Source organism: Acinonyx jubatus, chromosome X (assembly GCF_027475565.1).
Source record: "Acinonyx jubatus isolate Ajub_Pintada_27869175 chromosome X, VMU_Ajub_asm_v1.0, whole genome shotgun sequence".
Taxonomy (NCBI): Eukaryota; Metazoa; Chordata; class Mammalia; order Carnivora; family Felidae; genus Acinonyx; species Acinonyx jubatus.
Genome location: NC_069389.1, coordinates 20,244,407 through 20,265,024, shown reverse-complemented (window position 1 = coordinate 20,265,024; position 20,618 = coordinate 20,244,407). Strand labels below are relative to the sequence as shown.

Here is a 20,618-nt window from a genome sequence, read left to right as displayed (position 1 = left end):
GCTGCCTGAAATTTAAACGGATGTTTAAAAAGCCATAGGGGAAATTACTTCATGGGATTATACACCACTGATTCCCAGAGAGGGACAGACTAATAACACCATCATGTGCAACGGCTTCATGTTTTCCACTAATGCCTTTCTTCTTGTGATTGACGCATGAACCAATTTCGGTTTCTAAAATTTTCTAGAGGGCTAGGAGAAAAGCAATATTATTCTGATTTCAAAGCATAGAGAGCTGGGGCTTAAGAATGATTAAGGGTAAACAAGGTCATTGTCTGTTTCCTTTGTATGGCCCACAGGTTTTGGGATGATGTTGAGCTAATGGTTGTTGCTTACAACAACCCCAATTAATGGCATTTACATACAGTGTGTTAAAGAAATGGAGATTGATATGCCTGGGTGATCCTAGTTCACAATGAAGGAAATGAGTTAGTTCATCAGCTTCTGGAAGAAGGGTGGTTAGATGTGGATTGAAATTTCCCCCCTCCAGAATGCCTACTGATTTCAATTTGGGTAAAAGGAATAGTGGCTGACTAGGGAGACCTGTATCTCACCTTGTAGCTTCTGGAAGCACCATATCCTTTCATTGTGATCAGATTTTATGCCATTACATGAATTAGGCACCATCAACCCTCACGCCTGTACAGTGAAGGAAAAGGTGCTGGTAAGAGACCGTGCCTCTCTTTTTAAAAAATATTTTGTTACCTTCTCTAAGTTTAAGACTACCTTTTGGATATTTGAGAGGCACCTTTCTGCACATTTTACTGAGGATGGTGAGCACGTGGTTATCGAATGGAGTTCTTTCCAGGAGGAAGAGATGATAAAAGGCAACGATTACTGGACATGCAGAGGAAACCCAAGGCAGGCAGAGAACCCATCTCTTCTTCATTTCTTTTTATCTTGAGTGGAAAGCCATTTCTGGAAAGAACGCTACCATCCGGAGTGTGGTCCGATGCTGCTGAGGCCCCTGGGAGACCTCTGCAGTGTTTTGGTGACCCAAGTTTGGAGGTGGTTAGATGTGGGTCACATGTGGGAACGCTAGCCATGGCTCTAGGTGATCATGTTAAAGGTGATAGAGGGGTGTGTGGTATCGGAGCTCGGTCACCATGAGTGGCATTGCCATGGCAAACACATTTTGGTAAAAGTGTGGATGAGAGAAAGTATGGTCTCCCTTTGTGTGTGGTAGTTGTCTTCCTCCAAAATTCAGCCTCTATCACAGCTATTCCAGAAATACTGTGCGATTATATGTAAAACAAAGTTCTAGACTCAAATGTCTTAAAATAATTATGCAGGGACACTCGGAAATCCTGGGTGTTGTGGTAAAAATCTCCTCTGGAGCTGCTCCACCCCTTGCAAGATGTTTAGCTTCATTGGCGCTCTTCCCACTAAATTCCAGTAGCTGTCTTCAGTCACTGTGACAACGAAAGATGCCCCATAAATTTCCAGAAATGGCTTCATAGGGGATGATGAGGCCCTTGTTGAAAACCATTGTCTTAGACTAGGAGTCTTCAAACTTTGTTCCCCACAAACCCTAAAAGAATTTTGAAAAACTATATACCTTTCCGCAAATTAAAAAAAAATTTTTTTTTAATGTTGTATTGATTTTTGAGAGAGAGATAGAGAGAGAGAGAGAGGCAGAGTGCAAGCAGGGGAGGGGAAGAGAGAGAGGGAGACACAGAATCTGAAGCAGGCTCCAGGCTCTGAGCTGTCAGCACAGAGCCCTATGCGGGGCTTGAACTCACAGACTGTGAGAGCATGACCTGAGCCGGAGTCGGACACTCAACCGACTGAGCCACTCAGGCGCCCCTTTTCTTGCAAATTTGTAAGTTGACATCTAAAATTTTCTGTCCTAAGTTTAAATACTTGTGAAAGATGTAATTTCTATAATATTATCAATATTGACATTTTCAAAAATGAATAAACTTTTTTTAAGGGAAGTTTCACGTTCACAGCAAAATTGAGCAGCAAGTACAGGGAATTCCCACATAGCCCAACATGCATAGCCTCCACCACTGTCAACATCCCCCACCAGAGCGAAACATTTGTTACAGTCCACGGAACCCACGTTGACACACCATTATCAAGCAAAGTCCATAGTTTACATTAGACTTCACTCTGGGTATTGTACACTCTGGGTTTTGGCAAATGTATAATGACGTGTATCCACCGTTGTAATACTGTAAAAAATTAGTTTTACTGCCCTAAAAATTCCCTGTGCTCTGCCTATTCATCCTTCTCTCCTCCCGGCCCGTGGCAACCACTTCTTACCATCTGTATAGTTTGTTTTTTTCCAGAATGCCATGTAATTGGAAGTATACATTATGTACCTTTGTCAGCTTGGCTTTTTTCTTACTTAGTAATATGCATTTATTTAATTAGTTCGTTTTAATATAATTTATTGACAAATTGGTTTCCGTACAGTACCCCCTGCTCATCCCAACAAGTGCCCTCCTCAGTGCCCATAGTAATATGCATTTAAAGTTCCTCCATGTATTTCATGGCTTGTTAGTTCACTTCTTTGTACTGCTGAATAATACTTCAGTGTCTGGATGTACCACAGTTGATCCATTTACTTACTGAAGGTCACCTTAATTGCTCCCAAGTTTTGGCAATTATGAATAAAGCTGCCATAAACACCCATGTGCAAATTTTTACGTTGACATGGGTTTTCAACTCATTTGCCCAGGAGCATTATTGCTGGATTGTATGTTAAGAGTGTGTTAAGTTTTGTAAGAAAGTGCCAAACTGTTCCAAAGTGGCTATACCATGTTGCATTTCCTGAAGCAGGTGCATGATAATTGCCATTTCTCCATATCCTCACCAGCATTTGATGGTGTTGATGTTTTGCATTTTGGCCACTTTAATAGGTATGTAGTGGTATCTCATTGTTGTTTTATTTGGCAATCCTTGGTGACATGTTGAACGTCTTTTTATATGCTTACTTGCCATCTGTGTATCTTCTTTAGTGAGGTGTGTGTTCAGATCTTCTGTCATTTTTTAATCTGGTTGTTCATTTTCTTATTGTTGGGTTTTAAGTCCTCCTTGTATAGTTTGGACAGCAGTCCTTTATCTTTTCCAAATATTTTCTCTCAGTTTGTGTTCTGTCTTCTCATTTCCTTGACATTGTCTTTCACAGAGCCACAGTTTTTAATTTTAACTAAGTCCAGTTTACCAGTTATGTCTCTGATGTTGTATCTAAAAAATTACTGCCATACCCGAAGTCGTCTAGCTTTTCTGCTAGGAGTTTTATACTTCTGCATTTTACATTGAAATCTATGAACCATTTTGAGTTAATTTTTGTGAAGAGTATAAGATTTGTGTCTAGAGTAATTTTGTTTTGCCTGTGGGTGTCCAGGTTTTTTTTATCACCATTTGTTGAAAAGAGATGGTCTTTTCATGGTCATGGTATATAATTCTTTTGACACATTGTTGGATTTGATGTTTTTTTGCTGAAGAGTTGTGCATCTATGTTCATGAGAGAACTTGGTCTGAGTTTTCTTTTCTTGCAGTGTCTTTGTTTGATTTTGGTATTAGGTTAATACTGGCCTCATTGAATGGGTTAGGAGGTATTCCCTCTGCTTCTCTCTTCTGGAAGAGATTGTAGAGAATTGCTATAGTTTAGTCCTTAAGTGTCTGGTAGAATTCACCAGTGAACCCATCTGGGCCTGGTGTTTTCTCTTTTGGAAGGTTATTAGATATTGATGCAATTTTTAATAGATATAGGCCTATTCAGATTGTGTATTTCTTCTAGTATGAATTTTGACAGCTTGTGTCTTTCAAGGAATTGGTCCGTTTCGTGTAGGTTACCAAATTCGTGGGCACAGAGTTGCTCATAATAGTCCTTTATTATCCTTTCACTGGCCACAAGATTTGCAAAAATGTCCCCTCATTAATATCCTATATTAATAATTTGTGTGTTTTCTCTTTTTTTCTTAGCTTAACCAGAGGCTTATAAATTTTATTCATATTTCAAAAGAACCAGCTTTTGGGTTCATTGATTTTCTCTATTGATTCCTGTTGTCTATTTCATTAGTTTCTGTTCTGATTTTTATTATTTCTTATGCTCACTCTGGATTTAAGTTGCTCTTCTTTTTCTAGTTTCCTAAGGTGGACTCTTAGATTATTGACTTTAGATATCTAGGCTTTTTACGCTTTATTTTTTTTCTAATATATGCACTTAATGCTATAAATATCCCTCTAAGCTTTTCCCCCTGAATTCCACACATTTTGATAAGCTGTGTTTTCATTTTCATTTACTTCAAAATATTTAAATACTTCTGTTGAGATTTATTTTTTTACCCATGTGTTATTTAGAAGTGTGTTATTTAGAGGCGCCTGGGTGGCTCAGTCGGTTAAGTGTCCAACTTCGGCTCAGGTCACGATCTCATGTGATCTCCGTGAGTTTGAGCCCCACGTAGGGCTCTGCGCTGACAGCTCAGAGCCTGGAGCCTGCTTTTGGAGTCTGTGTCTTCCTCTCTCTCTGCCCCTCCCCCACTCATGCTCTGTCTCTATCTCTCAAAAATAAAAATAAACATCAAAAAAAAAGTGTTCTATTTAATCTCCAAGTATTTTGGGATTTTCCACCTATGTTTTCATTATTGATATCTAACTTAATTCCATTGTGGTCTGAGAGCAGACATTGTATGCCTTCTATTCTTTTTTTTAATGTTTACTTATTTTTGAGAGGGGGGAGGGGCAGAGAGAGAAGGAGACAGGGGATCTGAAGTGGGCTCTGTGCTGACAGCAGTGAGCCCAATGGGGGACTCAAAGCCACGAACCATGAGATCATGACCTGAGCCAAAGTGAGATGCTCACCCAACTGAGCCACCCAGGTGCCCCTGATTTCTATTCTTATAAATGTGTTATGGTATGTTTTATGGCCCATAACGTTGTCTGTTTTGGTGAATGCTCCATGTAAGCTTGAGAACGATGTGTACTCTGCTGTGGTTGGATGAAGTAGTCTGTAGTATTGATTTTATTCAGCTGATTGACGGTGCTGTTGACTTAAACTATGTCCTTGTTCATTTTCTGCCTGCTAGGTCTGTCCATTTCTCATAGAGGGTATTAAAATTTCCAACTCTTATAGTGGATTCATCTGTGTTTCCTTGCATTTCTCTCAGTTTTTGCCTCATATATTTTGACTCTCGGTTGCTAGGCACGTACACATTAAAGGTTTCTATGTCTTCATGGATTATTGACACTTTTATCATTATATAATGCTCCTCTCTTCTTGATAACTTTCCTTGCTCTAGAGTCTACTCTGTCTGAAATGGATGTAGCTATTTTCACCTTTTTTTAAAAGGACATACTCAAACAGTATTTCCTTTTTTTTTAAGTTTATGTATTTTGAGAGGGAGAGAGAAAGTGCAAGTGGTGGAGGGTTAGAGAGAGAGAGAGAGAGCAAGCGAGAGAGAGCTGTGCTGACAGTGCTGAGCCAGTGCAGTGCTTGAACTCATGAACTGTGCAATCATGACCTGAGCCCAAGTCAAGAGTCCAACGCTTAACGGACTGAGCCACTTAGGCGCCCCTGTTTCCACTTTTTTTGATTAGCGTTAGCATGCTGTATCTTTCTTGATTCCTTTACTTGTATATATGTTTTCATATTTAAAGTGGGTTTCTTACAGACAACATACAGTTGGGTCTTATTTTTTGATCTACAATCTCTGTCTTATAATTGATAAATGTAGACTGTACATGTTCCAAGTGATTATTTAAATAGTTGCTTTAATATATACAATATTTTTTGTTTTCTATTTGTTGCTTTTGTGTTTTGTTTCTGCTTCCGTCTTTGACACTTGTTCTGCCTTTTGTGTTTTTTAATGTTATTTATTTTTGAGAGAGACAGAGACAGAGACCATGAGTGGGGGAGGGGCAGAGAGAGAGGGAGACACAGAATCCGAAGCAGGCAGCACAGAGCCTGAGGCGGGGCCCAAACTCATGAACTGCAAGATCATGACCTGAGCCGAAGTCGGACACTTAACTGACTGAGCCACCCAGTAGCCTCTGCCTGGTTTAAAATTTATTTTTAACATTTATTCATTTTTGAGAGTCAGAGACAGAGCATGAGTGGGGGAGGGGCAGAGAGAGAGAGAGGGAGACACAGAATCTGATGCAGGCTCCAGGCTCTGTGCTGTCAGCACAGAACCTGACGCGGGGCTTGAACCCACTGACCTGATCATGACCTGACCTGAAGTCGGAAGCCCAACCAACTGAGCCACCCAGGTGCCCCTGCCTTTTGTGGTTTTAACTGAGCATTTGATATGATTCCATTTTCTCTCCTTTCTTAGCATATCAATTACACTTCTTTTTTCACTTTTTTAGTGGTTGCCCTAGAGTTTGTAATTTATAGTCTAAACTAACCCAAGTCCACTTTCAAACAACATTTTACTAGTAGTGCAAGTACCTTGTAAAAACAAAATATGTCTTACCCCTCCCTCTCATTCCTTGTGTCATTACAGTCATTCATTCGTAAATGAATATATTGTTGTGGTTATTATTTTGAACAAACTGTTATCAGATGAATTAAGAATAAGAGAAATGAAATGTTTGCTCTTACCTTATTGGTTCTTGAATGCTTCTCCTTTCTTTATGTAGATTTGAATTGCTGTCCTACATCATTTTCTTTCTCCCTAAAATAACTTTTATTTTAAAGAAGAAATTTTTAAAACATTGCTTGCAAGGCAGGTCTACTCGCAACAAATTCCCTCAATTTTTGTTTGTCTGAGGAGGTCTTTATTTCTTCTTTTTTGAAGGATAATTTTACAGGGTGCAGAATTCTAGGTTGGTTGGAGTTTTTCTCTCAACACTGAATATTTCACTCCATTCTCCTCTTGCTTGCATTGTTTCTGTGGAGACATTATTGTAATTTTTATCCTTGTTCGTCTATAGCTAAGGTGCTTTTTCCCTCTAGCTTGCCCTGAGATTGTTTTTCTTTGGAATTTTTCCTGTTCACTGTTCTCTAACATTTAAATGAAATGATTGGGATTTTGTGATTTGTGGATGAATATATCACTGCTAGAATGAGACAGGGTTTAACATTGATTTTATTCCTATTTTTCCTTATTATAGATATCAGTGCTGAAGTATTTTGTTTACACAAATATTTAGACAGGAATGGAAGAAATTTGTTAGAGTGATGCCACTCAGTCTTTGAACTCCTGAATTATTTGCCGTGTAGCACAAAAAGAATTTATTGTTGTCAACAAAAGAATTGTAATGGTCTATCAAGTGACAATTTATTAAGGTTCTCTTCGGAATTTGAGGCAAGCAATGGATTAGAAATGACCCGACCCACAGGAAGATGTATTCCAAGCTATTAGAATCATTGGCTTTCTTTTTTTCTGGGAAGTATAACAAAAAGGCTTTACCAAGACTTACCAAATGGTTCTTAATTCTAACCTTTACTCTTTTACTTGAAAGCAACTTATTTAACCAGATACACTGAGAAAGGGTTGGGGAAATGGAAATATTGGTAATTTCATTACACTGTTGTCAATCTACTAATCTTTGATAAAATGGTTTTATCATTTTCTTAAAACTTAGAAAAAACCCAAAAAACCTTGGGGCTGTGGTTTTTGTTTACTAAATCTGCAGAAAACACCATCTAACCTAAGTAACCAAGCTAGTCCCCACTGTCAAACCTGCCAAAAACCTAGAAACTAAGAAAAAGTCTTTTCAATTCAAATATGTTAATGTATTTCAGGAAGTCTTATAAAAAACACTGAGAAATACATTATAAAATGCATTGTATAAAATAGAATCAGTCAAGATTAAAATGATATATAGCTCTAATATAATAAGTTACAAACAAGACAACAAATCACTATGCTTAATTTATAGTGATGCAGTATAATTTATAAGTAAAATAATACCATATTCATAAGGAGAGACGTATGGTAAAAAGACCTGTTATTCCTTCTCTAAATACCGGTGTGTGTGTGTGTGTGTGTGTGTGTGTGTGTGTGTACTTAAACTCTGGTGTTTGACTTTTGGGAAAAATTAAAATCAAATGTAAAAATCAGAAATAACCTATCTTTATTAGACACCATGGTTATACATACTTCTATGTATTTAAGAATAGAAAAGGGAATATACTACTAAAAAAATAAATTGGCAGTAGATATTTTGTGTAGGAGAAGGTATAAAATAATACACCTTTTAGGAGAAGAAATAGGATAAGCATTATCTGTAAATGGAATAAATATTTTATAATGTGATCTGATAAAATAGATTTTAACTTCCTTTTAAATGCATGCATATGAAATATGAAAAAAAGCATGTAAATGTTTTATCTACATGTTTATTCCAATGTATTTTGAAAAAAATAATTCTAGAAAATATTCCAGCTACATTTCTAAAATGCAGCAGTATCAGCCTGTGCAGCTTTGCCTTGTGCAGTTGATTTTGAAGTGAATAGCTGGCAAAAATGCTTACTCTGAACTAAAAGAGAGAAGGCGTTTCCGGGACTCACCGTGAGTGCTGAGAATAGCTGGGGAAATGCTTACCCTTCACCATATGAAAAAGCCATTTTAGCATTCAATATTTCTTTCCATTGCTCCTTTTGCTTTGAATTCCTGGGTCTTATCGCTCAAGATCCTTATGTCCTTTGACAATAGTTAGGGGAATGAAAACGCAAAGTTGTTAGGCAACAGTTGGCATTATTCCTTACTTTCCCATAATGAGTTTGTAACACCGGGCTTTACCTGTAACAGAAATGTTTTAGGACAGGAAGCTTTTAGAGGTTCATGGTGTTTGCAGTAGTCATTAAGCAAGCTTTCCCTTTGGTTTGGCCTGAAGCCTTAACCCCCTGCCCCTTGCCATGCAACAGAGTAAGATTCGGATGGTGTCTTCCTTTTGCATAGTGGAGTAAGGGTGGTTTTGGACACAGAGGCTTTCTCTGGGACCATTAATTTTAAGAAAGTATACCCTTGGAAGCTGAGGATCTGAAAATTGAGTCCTTTAAAGCCTCTTGTGTTTGGATATCATTTGAAAAGTCTTTGTGTATCCCCAGGGGTATGTGTGTCCTAGTTTGAAGACCATTACTTTTAGACTATCTTGAGTGTCACAAACCACCTTAATGGCAGACAATTCTGTACTGAGGAAAGTTAGGGAGTCTTTTACAAATAGGTGTTTTATGTTGTTGGTTGAAAGACTGGCCCTTACAGTGATGTGTGTAGTCAGCAAATAAAATGCTTAGGGTGGGGGCGCCTGGGTGGCGCAGTCGGTTAAGCGTCCGACTTCAGCCAGGTCACGATCTCGTGGTCCGTGAGTTCGAGCCCCGCGTCAGGCTCTGGGCTGATGGCTCAGAGCCTGGAGCCTGTTTCCGATTCTATGTCTCCCTCTCTCTCTGCCCCTCCCCCGTTCATGCTCTGTCTCTCTCTGTCCCAAAAATAAATAAACGTTGAAAAAAAAATTAAAAAAAAAATGCTTAGGGTGAATTGAAAGAACCTGCTATATTAATTGTGGGGCCCCTGACATCTATGGGTAGGTTTGTTGTAGGGGTTCCCCTGGGTGGAGCATGGGCTTTGCTCATGAAACCACTCTGGTCAGGGTGAGTGCAGAGAAAGGCGGCATAATACTTGGTATTTGGTAGAAATAATTGATTCAAAGACCAGAAACTGTGATAAGTGGTAGTACTACAATCTATTTTTCAACCTTAGGCAATAACAGACACAAAATGCCATGGTTTTGTACAATGATTATAATACTTGGATTTCTAATTTTGTAAGCATTATGACCAGTAATACTTTGAAAATTCATTTATGTAAGCTTACCTTGTTGACATTATTTTAGCGAATTGAAACTACCAATTGTAAAGCCCTTTTTTCTTTTTAATTTAACTGCTAACATGGGGTGCCTGGGTGGCTCAGTCAGTTAAACGCCCAACTCTTGGGTTTGGCTCAGGTCGTGATCTCATGGTTCATGAGTTCGAGCCCTGCGTTGGATTCTCTGCTGTCAGTGCAGAGCCTGCTTCAGATCCTCTGTGCCCACCACTCCCCTGCTCGTACATTCTCTCTGTCTCTCAAAAATAAACATGAAAAGAAAGTAACATCATTTAACAATAAACAACAGGTGTCGGCAGGGAGGTAGAGAAAGGGGAACCCTCTCCTACTGTTGGTAGGAATGCAAATTGGTGCAGCCACTCTGGAAAACAGTATGAAGTTTCCTCAGAAAGTAAAAATAGAACTATCCTATGCTCCAACAATCACACTACTAGTTTTGTTCTCAAAGATTACAAAAATCCTAATTCACAGAGATACATGCACCCTGATGTTTATAGCAGCATTATCTACAATAGCCAAATTAAGGAAAGGGCCCAAGTGTCCATCAACTGATGAATGGATAAAGATGTGGTATATACAGACAATGGAATATTACTCAGCCATAAAAAAGAATGAAACCTTACCGTTTGCAACAACATGGATCGAGCTAGACAGTATTACGCTAAGTGAAATAAGTCAGAGAAGAGAAATACCATATGATTTCACTCATATGTGGAATTTGAGAAACAAAACAGATGAACATGGGGGTCAGGGGAGGGAGAGAGAACCAAGAAACAGATTCTTAACTATAGAGAACAAACTGATGGTTACCAAAGGGGAGGTGGGTGGGGGGATGCGTGAAATAGGTGATGAGGATTAAGGAGGGCACTTGTCTTGATGAGCACTGGGTGTTGTACGGAACTGTTGAATCACTATAACGTACACCTGAAACTAATATTATAGTGTGAACTAGAATTTGAATAAACACTTAAATAATGAAAAGTTAGTGTCATTTAAAAACAAGTCAAGAAATTAAAATTTATATTAGAATTTTTTCCCTAAAACAGTTTTTAAGGATATGGGTCACCCAATGCCTACTTCTACCTCATTGGAGGGGAATAAAAAAATAATAATGGTGACACTATTCCTACTATAGTAGACATAAAAACTCCACGGACTTGGGTTTATGCTGTCTTGTACTTTAATTGAAATGGAATATTCTGCTAAGACTCCACTTTGCCTGACTGGTGGGAAATAGTCTCTCAGTCCTTGTTGGGCCCTCTTCACCTCTGCGGAGTCCAACGAGATGTTAAAATGTTTACAGAAACAAGAGAGGGCTTTCCAGTCTCGAGCCCAGCACTGTTGAGCCTGCAGTGTGTGGAATCCCAGTGCCTGGGGCTCCATGTCGTCATCCCTCGTGAGGCTCTGCCACCAGCCCCTGCTGCTCGTGGGATCCTCAGACTTTTGGCCTCTGCCTCATTTGGAGGAATCTTCTCTCTCTTTGTCTCTTTCCTTACAGAATTCCTCTAAGGAGTTCTGGCTTGGAGAAAACAGCAGCCAGGAAGGCAGCCGTGTGTACCAGCAACTTTAACTTCACAGCTTCCATGGGAGAGTTTCTTCCAAGAGGCTGGACACCTGCTTGGAGTGGGAACAGGAAGTTAGCCCCAAACACAAATGAATATCCACAGTAATGGTTTCATACTACTCTTAAAAAAATGGCAAATGTTTTTGAGCATTACTCCTCACATCATCATATTCTATTTTCAAAACTTGCCATGTTTTAAAGACAGTTGATGGAATCTTAAGAGACTGAGTAATTTTCCTTGTAGCAAGGAGCAGAGCTGGGATTAGAACCCAAGTCTGTTTGGTTCCAAAGTTGATTGATTCCTTATGTTAAATTTTCTCTCCTACAGAGTACTGGTAATATTTCATTTTGAACATAGTGAGCTGCCAGTATAGGTTAGCTACAGTACAAGCTCCCACGTAACTCAGTGAATTCATCCATGGAGCATCACTGCTCAGAGGTCTCCATCTGGTTGTCAGTGTGCATTTGCCAAGATTCAGGAACAACAGTGCTGCTTTGGGCGTAATTAATGTTTAGACAATAACTGGTCAGCATGTTCAGCTGCTTCTTCAGGTCACTCCTGGGATATGAAAATAGGACCCCGGACTGACATAAACATCCTGTTTGTTTTCTTCGTGTTCTGTCAGGAGGCCGTTATTTCGGTCATCTAGAAGTTATACCATATTGCTCAGGTGCAGGTTCAAAACGCAGGGAGGATATGACCCAGCCTAGTTTGGTGTTGTTTAAAATAGAAAATTGATGGATCTGAAATCCATTTCTGCTCAGTATGATTGTTGAGGTAGTGTTTTAATAAAGTCCTAACTGAATATTTAAGAAGTCTTAGATCAATATTTAAATTGGGTATCTTGGCCCATAAATAATTGCTATTTATAGTCATAAATCAGTGCATTCAATGAATCAGTATAACATAGTCATCATGGCCCTACTATCTGCCACCCACCACCCAGCCCCCCAAACTGGAGTGATGGGTGATTCAAAAACAGGCTGGGTTCTTTACTCAAGATGTTCATAACATGCTTCAGGGGCTTTTGAATGTTGCATACATCAGAATTATCCCTGAAGCTTGTCAAAAATAGAGCTGCCTAGGCCCTACTCTAGACTCAGTATCTTAGTTCATTTGGTCTCCTAAACAAGACACCCCAGACTGGCTAGCTTAAAAACAACACAAGTTTACTTCTCACAGTTCTGGAAGCTGGGAACTCCAAGATCAAGGTGCTAACATGGTGTCCCTCTAGTGAGGGCCCTCTTCCTGATTCATAGGTCTTGCCTTCTTGCTGTTTTCTCACATGGTCGAACATTCTAAGGGAGCACTCTGGAGTCTCCTTTATAAGGGCACTAATCCCATTCGTGCGGGTTCCAACCTCAAGACTTAAGCACCAAAGGCCTACCTCCTAAATATCACCTTTGGAAGTTAAGATTTTAACAAATGAATTTGTGGGGAGACATTCAGACCATAGCACCCACTGAATCAAAATCTCGGCGAGTGGGACCCAAACATCTTTATATTTAGCACGTACCTTAGGCAACTCCGATGTTCATCAAAGTTTTTGAGCCCACCACATGGTTGATGGTGTTTGGGTCACATAAACCACTACAATGTTTTCCATATTGTATTCTATATATGTCTGTACATCTCAGGAAAGATGTATAGGTATACATGTGTATCTAGAGATACACCAGTCTCTTCATTATATATATATATATATATATAATATATATTATATATATATAATATATATATATAAATGTTGTTGAAATGTGCCTACAGATAAATATCTGTTATTTTAAATTATAATAAACATTAATTGAGCATCTGTATATTTCAGGCACTATTAATTCATTCAATAAATACTTGTTAAAAGCCCACTATGGGCCATCAGAAAATGAAACAAAGGAAAGTCCCTTTCTTCGGGGAGCATATATATTAGTAGAAGAACATCAACAATAAAATAAGAGAGTTCCATGATGAGGAGTGCCACGGCAAGAAGTGAAGCGGGAAAAAGATGGCGACTGCCAAACGGCAATTTCTGTTGGATGGCTGGGAAGCCTTGAGGCCAGGGAGGGAGCGAGCTCTGTGGATATTTGGAGCACTACTGTTTCAGGTTTGATACAAAGTGCAAGGTCCTGACCTGAGCAGGAGCATTCTTGGTGGCTTCAGGAACAGCACGGAGGCAAGGAATGGGCTGAGGTGTGGAACTCGTGGTGGCCTGTGGGCCCCTGGAAGACTTTCCCTTTCACTGTGAGGGAGATGAGAAGGGTTCTGAGCCCAAGAATGACCGTCGGGCAGGTTTCAAGGTCATTCTGGTGGATGAGGACAGCTGCTGGGGGTGGGCAAGGCTGGAACCAGAGCCTGGCTAGGAGGCCACTGCAGTAGTCCAGAGGAGGGGAGGTGAATGTGCTGGAGGTGGTAAGACGAATGTGGCTTCTGGGCACACTCGGGATGCAGATGCAGCAGGTTTGAGGATGGTTTGGAGGTCGAGCACATGAGGGCTATAATAAGAAGTCTTCCCAGGATGCTGGCTGTGGCCAACGGCTGCCTTTACTCTGGGGCTAGATTGGGTTTGGGATGTAGGTCGTTCTTTGATTCCCAGGGAATAATTGTATTTTTGTTTTTAAAACATGTATTGCATACTTAAATCTTATAAATTTTTTGTGTGTACAGAAAACCTCTTGAGCAGTCAGGATAGAATGGCTGTAGGACTTTCACTGGGATATTGGTGAACAGGGACTGTACCCACAGTGACATTTCTTCCTGACATGGAGGAAAACTCAGGAAAGTTGCCTTTCCTCACCAACGCCCCCCCCCCAATATTATGGAGAAGGTCATGAGTAATATTTCTTGTTCAGTTTATTTCAACGTACTTTTATGTAAATCCTCAAAAAATCCTTTCTAAGGCTGACAGTGGATGATATTAACCCCCATGTGGAGATTCAGGAACCAGAGATCTAGGAAAGATAAGAAATGTTAGAAGGATGAATTCCTCTAGATCAGATCTTCTGTTTTATGACTTCCTATTCTTGAGTATGTGGCCTGATGTGTAGTGACTGGACCTCAGTCCAGAGAACAGAAGTGTGTGTGTGTGCACGCGCGCATACGCGCATGTACGGGCACAAGTGCATGGTAAGGAATCGCACTTGGGTTATTAAGTACAATGATCTAGTAAAAGAATTGGAAATGATTGTTCAAACCTTCTAGAATTCAGTCCTCTTGGTTGCTCTCTGTCAGTTCATTTGGTCATTTTTTTTCCCCGAATAGTAATTTTCGCTGTGGGATAAGGAAATAAAAGATACAAGAATCACATTAGGTAGTGTGGAGAATGATTTTAATAAAAGTTGCAGCAGAGAATGCAGTCAAAATCAGCTCTCAAATGGAAAGCTCAGTTGCTGGTAGATTTCAGCTTGCTTCGCTTTCCTGATGCTTTGTTCCTGTAAAACAACAACAACAACAACAACAACAACAACAACAACAACAAACTGAGTTTGATTATGTCATGTACCAAGTAAGGCTGAGATCCTTTTGTTTTGCTGAATAAGCCCTGTGTGTACCGGGATGGCTGTCAGCAGGGCCTGGGCCAGGTGGCAGCCTTTAACACATTTGTCTGTTTCAGTTTGCAGTGATGACCTCACCCACAAATTCAAAGGTTTCACTGTGATGAACGAAGCAGAGAGATATGAAGCCCTCCGACACTGTCGCTATGTGGACGAAGTCATTAGAGATGCTCCATGGACCCTCACTCCAGAGTTTCTGGAAAAACACAAGGTGCTTCCTCTTCCATGTTCTCTAAGTAGCAGAATTGGAATCTGGCTCTGCACCTTACATGCAGAAAGCCCAGAAGCTTCCACTTGCTAGAAGAGGTAGCTTCAGGAACTATCATGTGGTGTCACTTGACATAGCACCTGTCTTCTGCCCAAGCCTGGGGACTGATATCCTCTTCCATCCTCAGTGTGGGTGCTAGAGCTAGACCACCCATGTTCAAGTGTGACCTCTATCCCTTCCAAACTGTGGGACCTTGAGCAAGATACTGAACTAACTTACCTAAACTGTAAACTGGGGGCAGTATTCGTACTTCTCTTATGGGACTCTTGAAAATCTAATGAGATCATCTAAGTAAAACCCTTTGAACGCTGGCTGGCCCCTAGCCCGAGCTCCAAAAATGTTACTGTCGTTATCACCACCATCATCGCTACTGATGCTTATAGATTTGCAGGCATCATTTTTCATGGAACAAATGAACACGCCCTGTATCCAGAAGAGCAGGGGTCAGCCTTTAAGGAAGGAACTTTATATGTGTGATTTTGTGACCCTGAGACTCCTACTGCTACAAGATTTTTATTAGTTGAAAACATGAGAAATTCTTTTGATCTGCATCAAATTATGTGCTTTGAATCTCCCCACCAGCTCCACATTAGGCCCTATTCTTCCCTTTTATAAGCAGCACACAAAAAAAAATAAGATTAAGCTGTTCTAAGAGTTTTCTTTTCTATTTTTAAATCCACGATGGAGAAGAGAAGAGAGAACACTGATAAATGTGCATGGATAATAGCAGAGGAGACAATTTCTCAGCAAGAATAAAAAGAAAAAGGAGAAACTACAATATGATTTACTTCCAGCAATCACTAACGCGTTTTTATGAAGCATCTATTGTACATTCCACTTGTGCCAGGCGTGCCGGGGGTACCAGTGATGGGCGCGAGGGCTGCCACTTCTTATTTACCATGTGCCAGGCACCGTGCTGAGGGCTTTGCTCCCACGTGAGTTGCATTCAGTCTCATGGCTACCCTGAGACTTTGTTGTCGTTGGAGAGGAAGAGTATGAGTGTCCCAGGTGATTTTTAGCACTTGTACGTAATTACTTCATTTAATCCAGTGATTCTCAAATGGACTTAAGTTTGCCCTCAAGGGACGTCTGGTGGTGTCTGGAGACATTTTTGGCCGTCACCACTGGGGGGCGGGTACCGGCCTCTAGCAGGTAGAGGCCACGGGTGCTACTAAGCTTCCTACGGGACGCCCCTCAAAAAACTGTCCACCTCAAAACGTTGCAGATACCAAGGTTGGGAAATCGTGGTTTCATCCTTACAGCCAACCTAAGAGTTACCTAGCAAGGAAGCGGCGGCACAGGCAGATCAGACTGCTGTTCTAAACTGTGCCTCGAGGTGGAGTGAAGCCTGGTTGCAAAGGGCTTGGACAGCCAGGCAACAGGTTTTCACCGGGTGGAGCAGGAAACAGGGAGCCAGTGAAGATGAGCAGGAAAAAGAATGACACAAAGAAAACTGTTTCCCAAGGAAGTGCCCCACCCCCAGCGTGTCACGGAGGGATGGCTTGGAAGGGAGAGAGCCTGCAGTGAGGAAGGTCAGGTGTAGGTTGGTATCAGTAACCCAGGTGACAGGGCCCCGGATTCTGTGTAGTAGCTGCGGGGAGGACGTGATGGGTGCACACGCGTGCATGTACGTTCGCATGTGCACACAGACATGCGCACGCACCCCCGTGGATCTTGCGACCTATGTGTCACGGAGACTGAAGGATGTAGGGGAAGAAGGCCGACTCTGAGGTGTTTGGGGCCTAGGTAAACTGGGAAAATGGAGGTGCCACTGCAAGGGGACACTAGCTTTCAGGCGGAATTAAATTTCAAATCGCTTGATTTTAAAGTGACAGCAGAGGGCAGTGAAATAGAAAAGGGTGACTTCAGGCAGATCTGACAAGTCTTCTACCAGCAGCAGCCTTATGTCCCAACGGAAATAGTAGCATGTGCCCCACCTGCCTAACAAGGTGGTCAGGAAGATCAAATAAGAAAAGAGGTGTGAATTCATTTTCCCCACATAAAACACGACTCAAGCGTGAAGGCCTATTCCTATCGATGAGACAGGAAATGGAGGTTTTTTGGGTCCCTCATCATAGCAGGGGTGAGGAAAATCTGAACAACGAATGGATTCTCTAAGGAGAAAGCTTAAAGGCAGATGGACAGAATGGCAACAAAACCTCCTGTCAGAGGAGAGAGAAAGAGGGACCAGTAGAGGAGACAAACCAACCTCGTTCACTTTATTTCCTGGAAAAGGAGACATTTGGCAGTCAGGACCTTTCAGTCGAGGATTCAAATCCCCATTATAAACTGCTTATTTCAACTGCTTTATTACGAATGCTTGCTCTCAAAAAGACATGTGCAGAGGCACCTGGGTGGCTCAGTCAGTTAAGCGTCCGACTTCGGCTCAGGTCATGATCTCGCAGTCTGTGAGTTCGAGCCCCACGTCGGGCTCTGGGCTGACAGCTCGGAGCCTGGAGCCTGCTTTGGATTCTGTCTCTCCCTCTCTCTCTGCCCTTCCTCTGCTCGCGTGCTGTCTCTCAAAAATAAATAAAAGTTAAAAAAAAAAGGCATGTGCAAATCACAGACATGCACGTCCATCCTAGTGGTGACATCACTCTTCTCTGTCTCCAACAGATTGACTTTGTGGCCCATGATGACATTCCCTACTCTTCTGCCGGCTCTGACGATGTTTACAAGCATATCAAAGAAGCTGGTGAGTTCCCCTATGCACACCTGTCCACTGCATTATGACCTTGAGGTTTAAACAGAGACCTCTGCCCTGGGCTTGCAGCACATACATGGGAGGCACCGGAATTTCAGATGTCTGCCAAGTAGCCTCTATAAGCTTCTGCTGACATGTGCTAAGGCTCAGTTGGAGGACAGACACCATTTAGGTATTTATACAAGAATTAACTTGAGCACTGAAGTACTCAACTTCTAGTTTGAGGCTCAGTTTTAGGGTTCGTCAGACTGAAACCATAGGACCCTATTGTTTAGAGGGCATTTTCCTCATTCACATTTAAGTCTCCACAATGAAATGATTTTATACTTACAAGAGCGTTCCTTCCAGAAGAAGACAGATAACTGGGTAATTAACAATTTGGACTCCTTGTCTCCAAAGTCAGTCCTGCCTTATGTCATCCTATCACATCACAGTAATATCCTCAGGTACCACAGGCAGAGGGGAAAAAAAGAATGCGCAAATATTTGAGAAATCAGGTAGAGTATTTCCTTCCCCAACCTGTTAAGCAGTGTCATGGAGGGCAGACACAGTGCCTGCACTTTGGAAGTTGTCCCAGTTGTCACTAAGCATTTCTTTTAAACTCAGAGACTCTAGTCTGCCCCAGGGAGTTATTAGGGGGCTGGGGAGAGGCCGGTTTCCGTCCGTTGCAGACTCCCTGGGGTTCATTCCTTCGTCACCTTCTCTGTTCCTTTTCCTTTGGTGCTAAGGACTTGAGGGAAATCACTGTTGGGGCATCGTAACAGGTCTGTGGTTTCTAGCCTCAGCGGGATTGTCGATGTTCCTTGATAACATTTACCCGCTTCCTGCCCTGATTGACCTGCAACTCCTCGCCTCTTCACCTCCTGTCCTGCATCCTGAGGAAAAGGGGTATGTTTTGTGTCCCAGGCTGACGTCTTTATCTGCACCAACCTTCTCCCTTCCGTGGAGGCTGTTTCATTCATTCTTCCTCTCTTTGCCATGCAGGGTTTTCACTCTCTAGTAGTTTCGTCTCAGCTTACAATCTTTGAAAGTCTGTAAGAACTTCAAACAAATAAACAAATCAAACAAGAACAAATAAATCAAATCCTTCTTCTGCCCTCCCTCTCCCTCCATCTCCAGTCACATCCTGTGTCAGTAGTCCCTTCCTGGCAACCTGCAGGTGCTCTCCCGGTCATTCCCAGATGCCTGCGCTCTCACTGACATTCCATCCTTCCTCACTTTGGTCATGACCTTTGGACCACCAAATCCAGTGGCCTCGACTCTGTCCTCTGGACATAACAACCCTGCTGACTCCTCTCCTCGCGTGGGTGCTCTTGTCCTCTTCTTCTGGGACACTTGTGGGACCTTCTAATTTCCTTCAGTCTCTCTGACTGCTCCTGGGTTTTGTTACTGGGTTTCGGTCTCTTGGCCCTGCCCCGCCTCTGCATCTTGCCAGCCTGGGCTCTGCACCGCCTTGCTCAGACCCTAAACTCCAGGCACACAGAGCCCGTCCTCGTGCCCAGACACACCCCTACTTAGTGCCTTGGCTCCAGCTCTTCTCTGGCCTTGGCATGCCCTCGCTCTGAGCGCCTATGCCTACTCCGTGCCCCATTGAGGACCTAGCGCTTGACATGCCCTGTCTCCCTGGGGCATGATTCAGTAGCAGTACCCTCCCGCTACCTTCCTTGGACACTCTTGGCAAATGGACCTTCCTTTCAGCTCCTTTCTGTTGGCATCCTGATAGTTTCTCTCTCTCTCTGTCTCTCTCTGCCTCTCTCTCTGTCCCCCCTCCTCCTCCCCCTCCCTCTCTCTGTCTCTCCCCTTACCTCCCTCTCTCCCTCCCACTCTTCCTCTCTCCCCCTCTCCCCCTCTCTCCCTCCCTCCCTCCCTCCAGGTGCGTGTGGGTATCCCTGCCTAGAATGAGGTGCCATGGTCTGTGCTGTGTCTCATCCATCTTCACATCCCCCCATAGTCCCTGGTACATTTGTAGTGCTCGTTCAATACTGGCTAAGCAACAGGGTGCTTTCTCAAAAAAGTTGTATTTATTTAAGTAATCTCTACACCCGGCATGGGGCTTGAACCCACGACCCCAAGATCAGGAGTCGCACGCTCCTCTGACTGAGCCGGCCAGGCACTCCAGCAACAAGGTGTTTTTAATGGAGTATGATGGGGAGTTGGCTAAGATGGACGTCTTCTGCTGGCAAGAGCTCTTCCCACTACACAGGGCGTAGGGCCATTTACCTAGATAATTTGGGCACGTACTCTATCTTGTGGAGTTTTTCAAATTACTTAGATTAAGGGGTGATTTGGGGCTGAATTTTATCAGCCTTTGCATCTGATTTGTTTGCTTTCCATTGGTATCATGGCCACTGAGTCCCTCACCCCTCTATTGAAGGGAGATGCCGACTATATGCACTAAATTACTCTGAACCACCAAAGGCTCACAGCCCAACAAAATCTCAGAGAAAGATGAAGGGTTTGCCATGTGACTTGTTGCAAAAATGACTATGATCTGAATGAAATAGCTTTAAAATTATATCTGTGGATTTGCATTTTTCTTGCTCTGTCTTATAAAAGGCAAGGGAATCGGGGCGCCTGGGTGGCGCAGTCGGTTAAGCGTCCGACTTCAGCCAGGTCACGATCTCGCAGTCCGGGAGTTCGAGCCCCGCGTCGGGCTCTGGGCTGATGGCTCGGAGCCTGGAGCCTGTTTCCGATTCTGTGTCTCCCTCTCTCTCTGCCCCTCCCCCTTTCATGCTCTGTCTCTCTCTGTCC

General features: G+C 42.2%; 1 protein-coding gene across 17 annotated transcripts in view; it reads left to right on the top strand.

The window, feature by feature from the left end:
* Positions 1–20,618, top strand: part of PCYT1B (phosphate cytidylyltransferase 1B, choline) — a 133,095-nt gene that overhangs the window by 68,967 nt on the left and 43,510 nt on the right. For 15 of the 17 annotated variants that reach the window (XM_053202192.1, XM_053202186.1, XM_053202193.1 and 12 more), the window contains 2 exons: positions 14,955–15,106; positions 17,780–17,858. The exons of the other annotated variants lie outside the window; for them this stretch is intronic. In XM_053202192.1, coding sequence (XP_053058167.1) covers positions 14,955–15,106; positions 17,780–17,858 — 231 coding nt within the window. The remainder of the gene's footprint in view (positions 1–14,954; positions 15,107–17,779; positions 17,859–20,618) is intronic. 17 annotated transcript variants of the gene reach the window in all.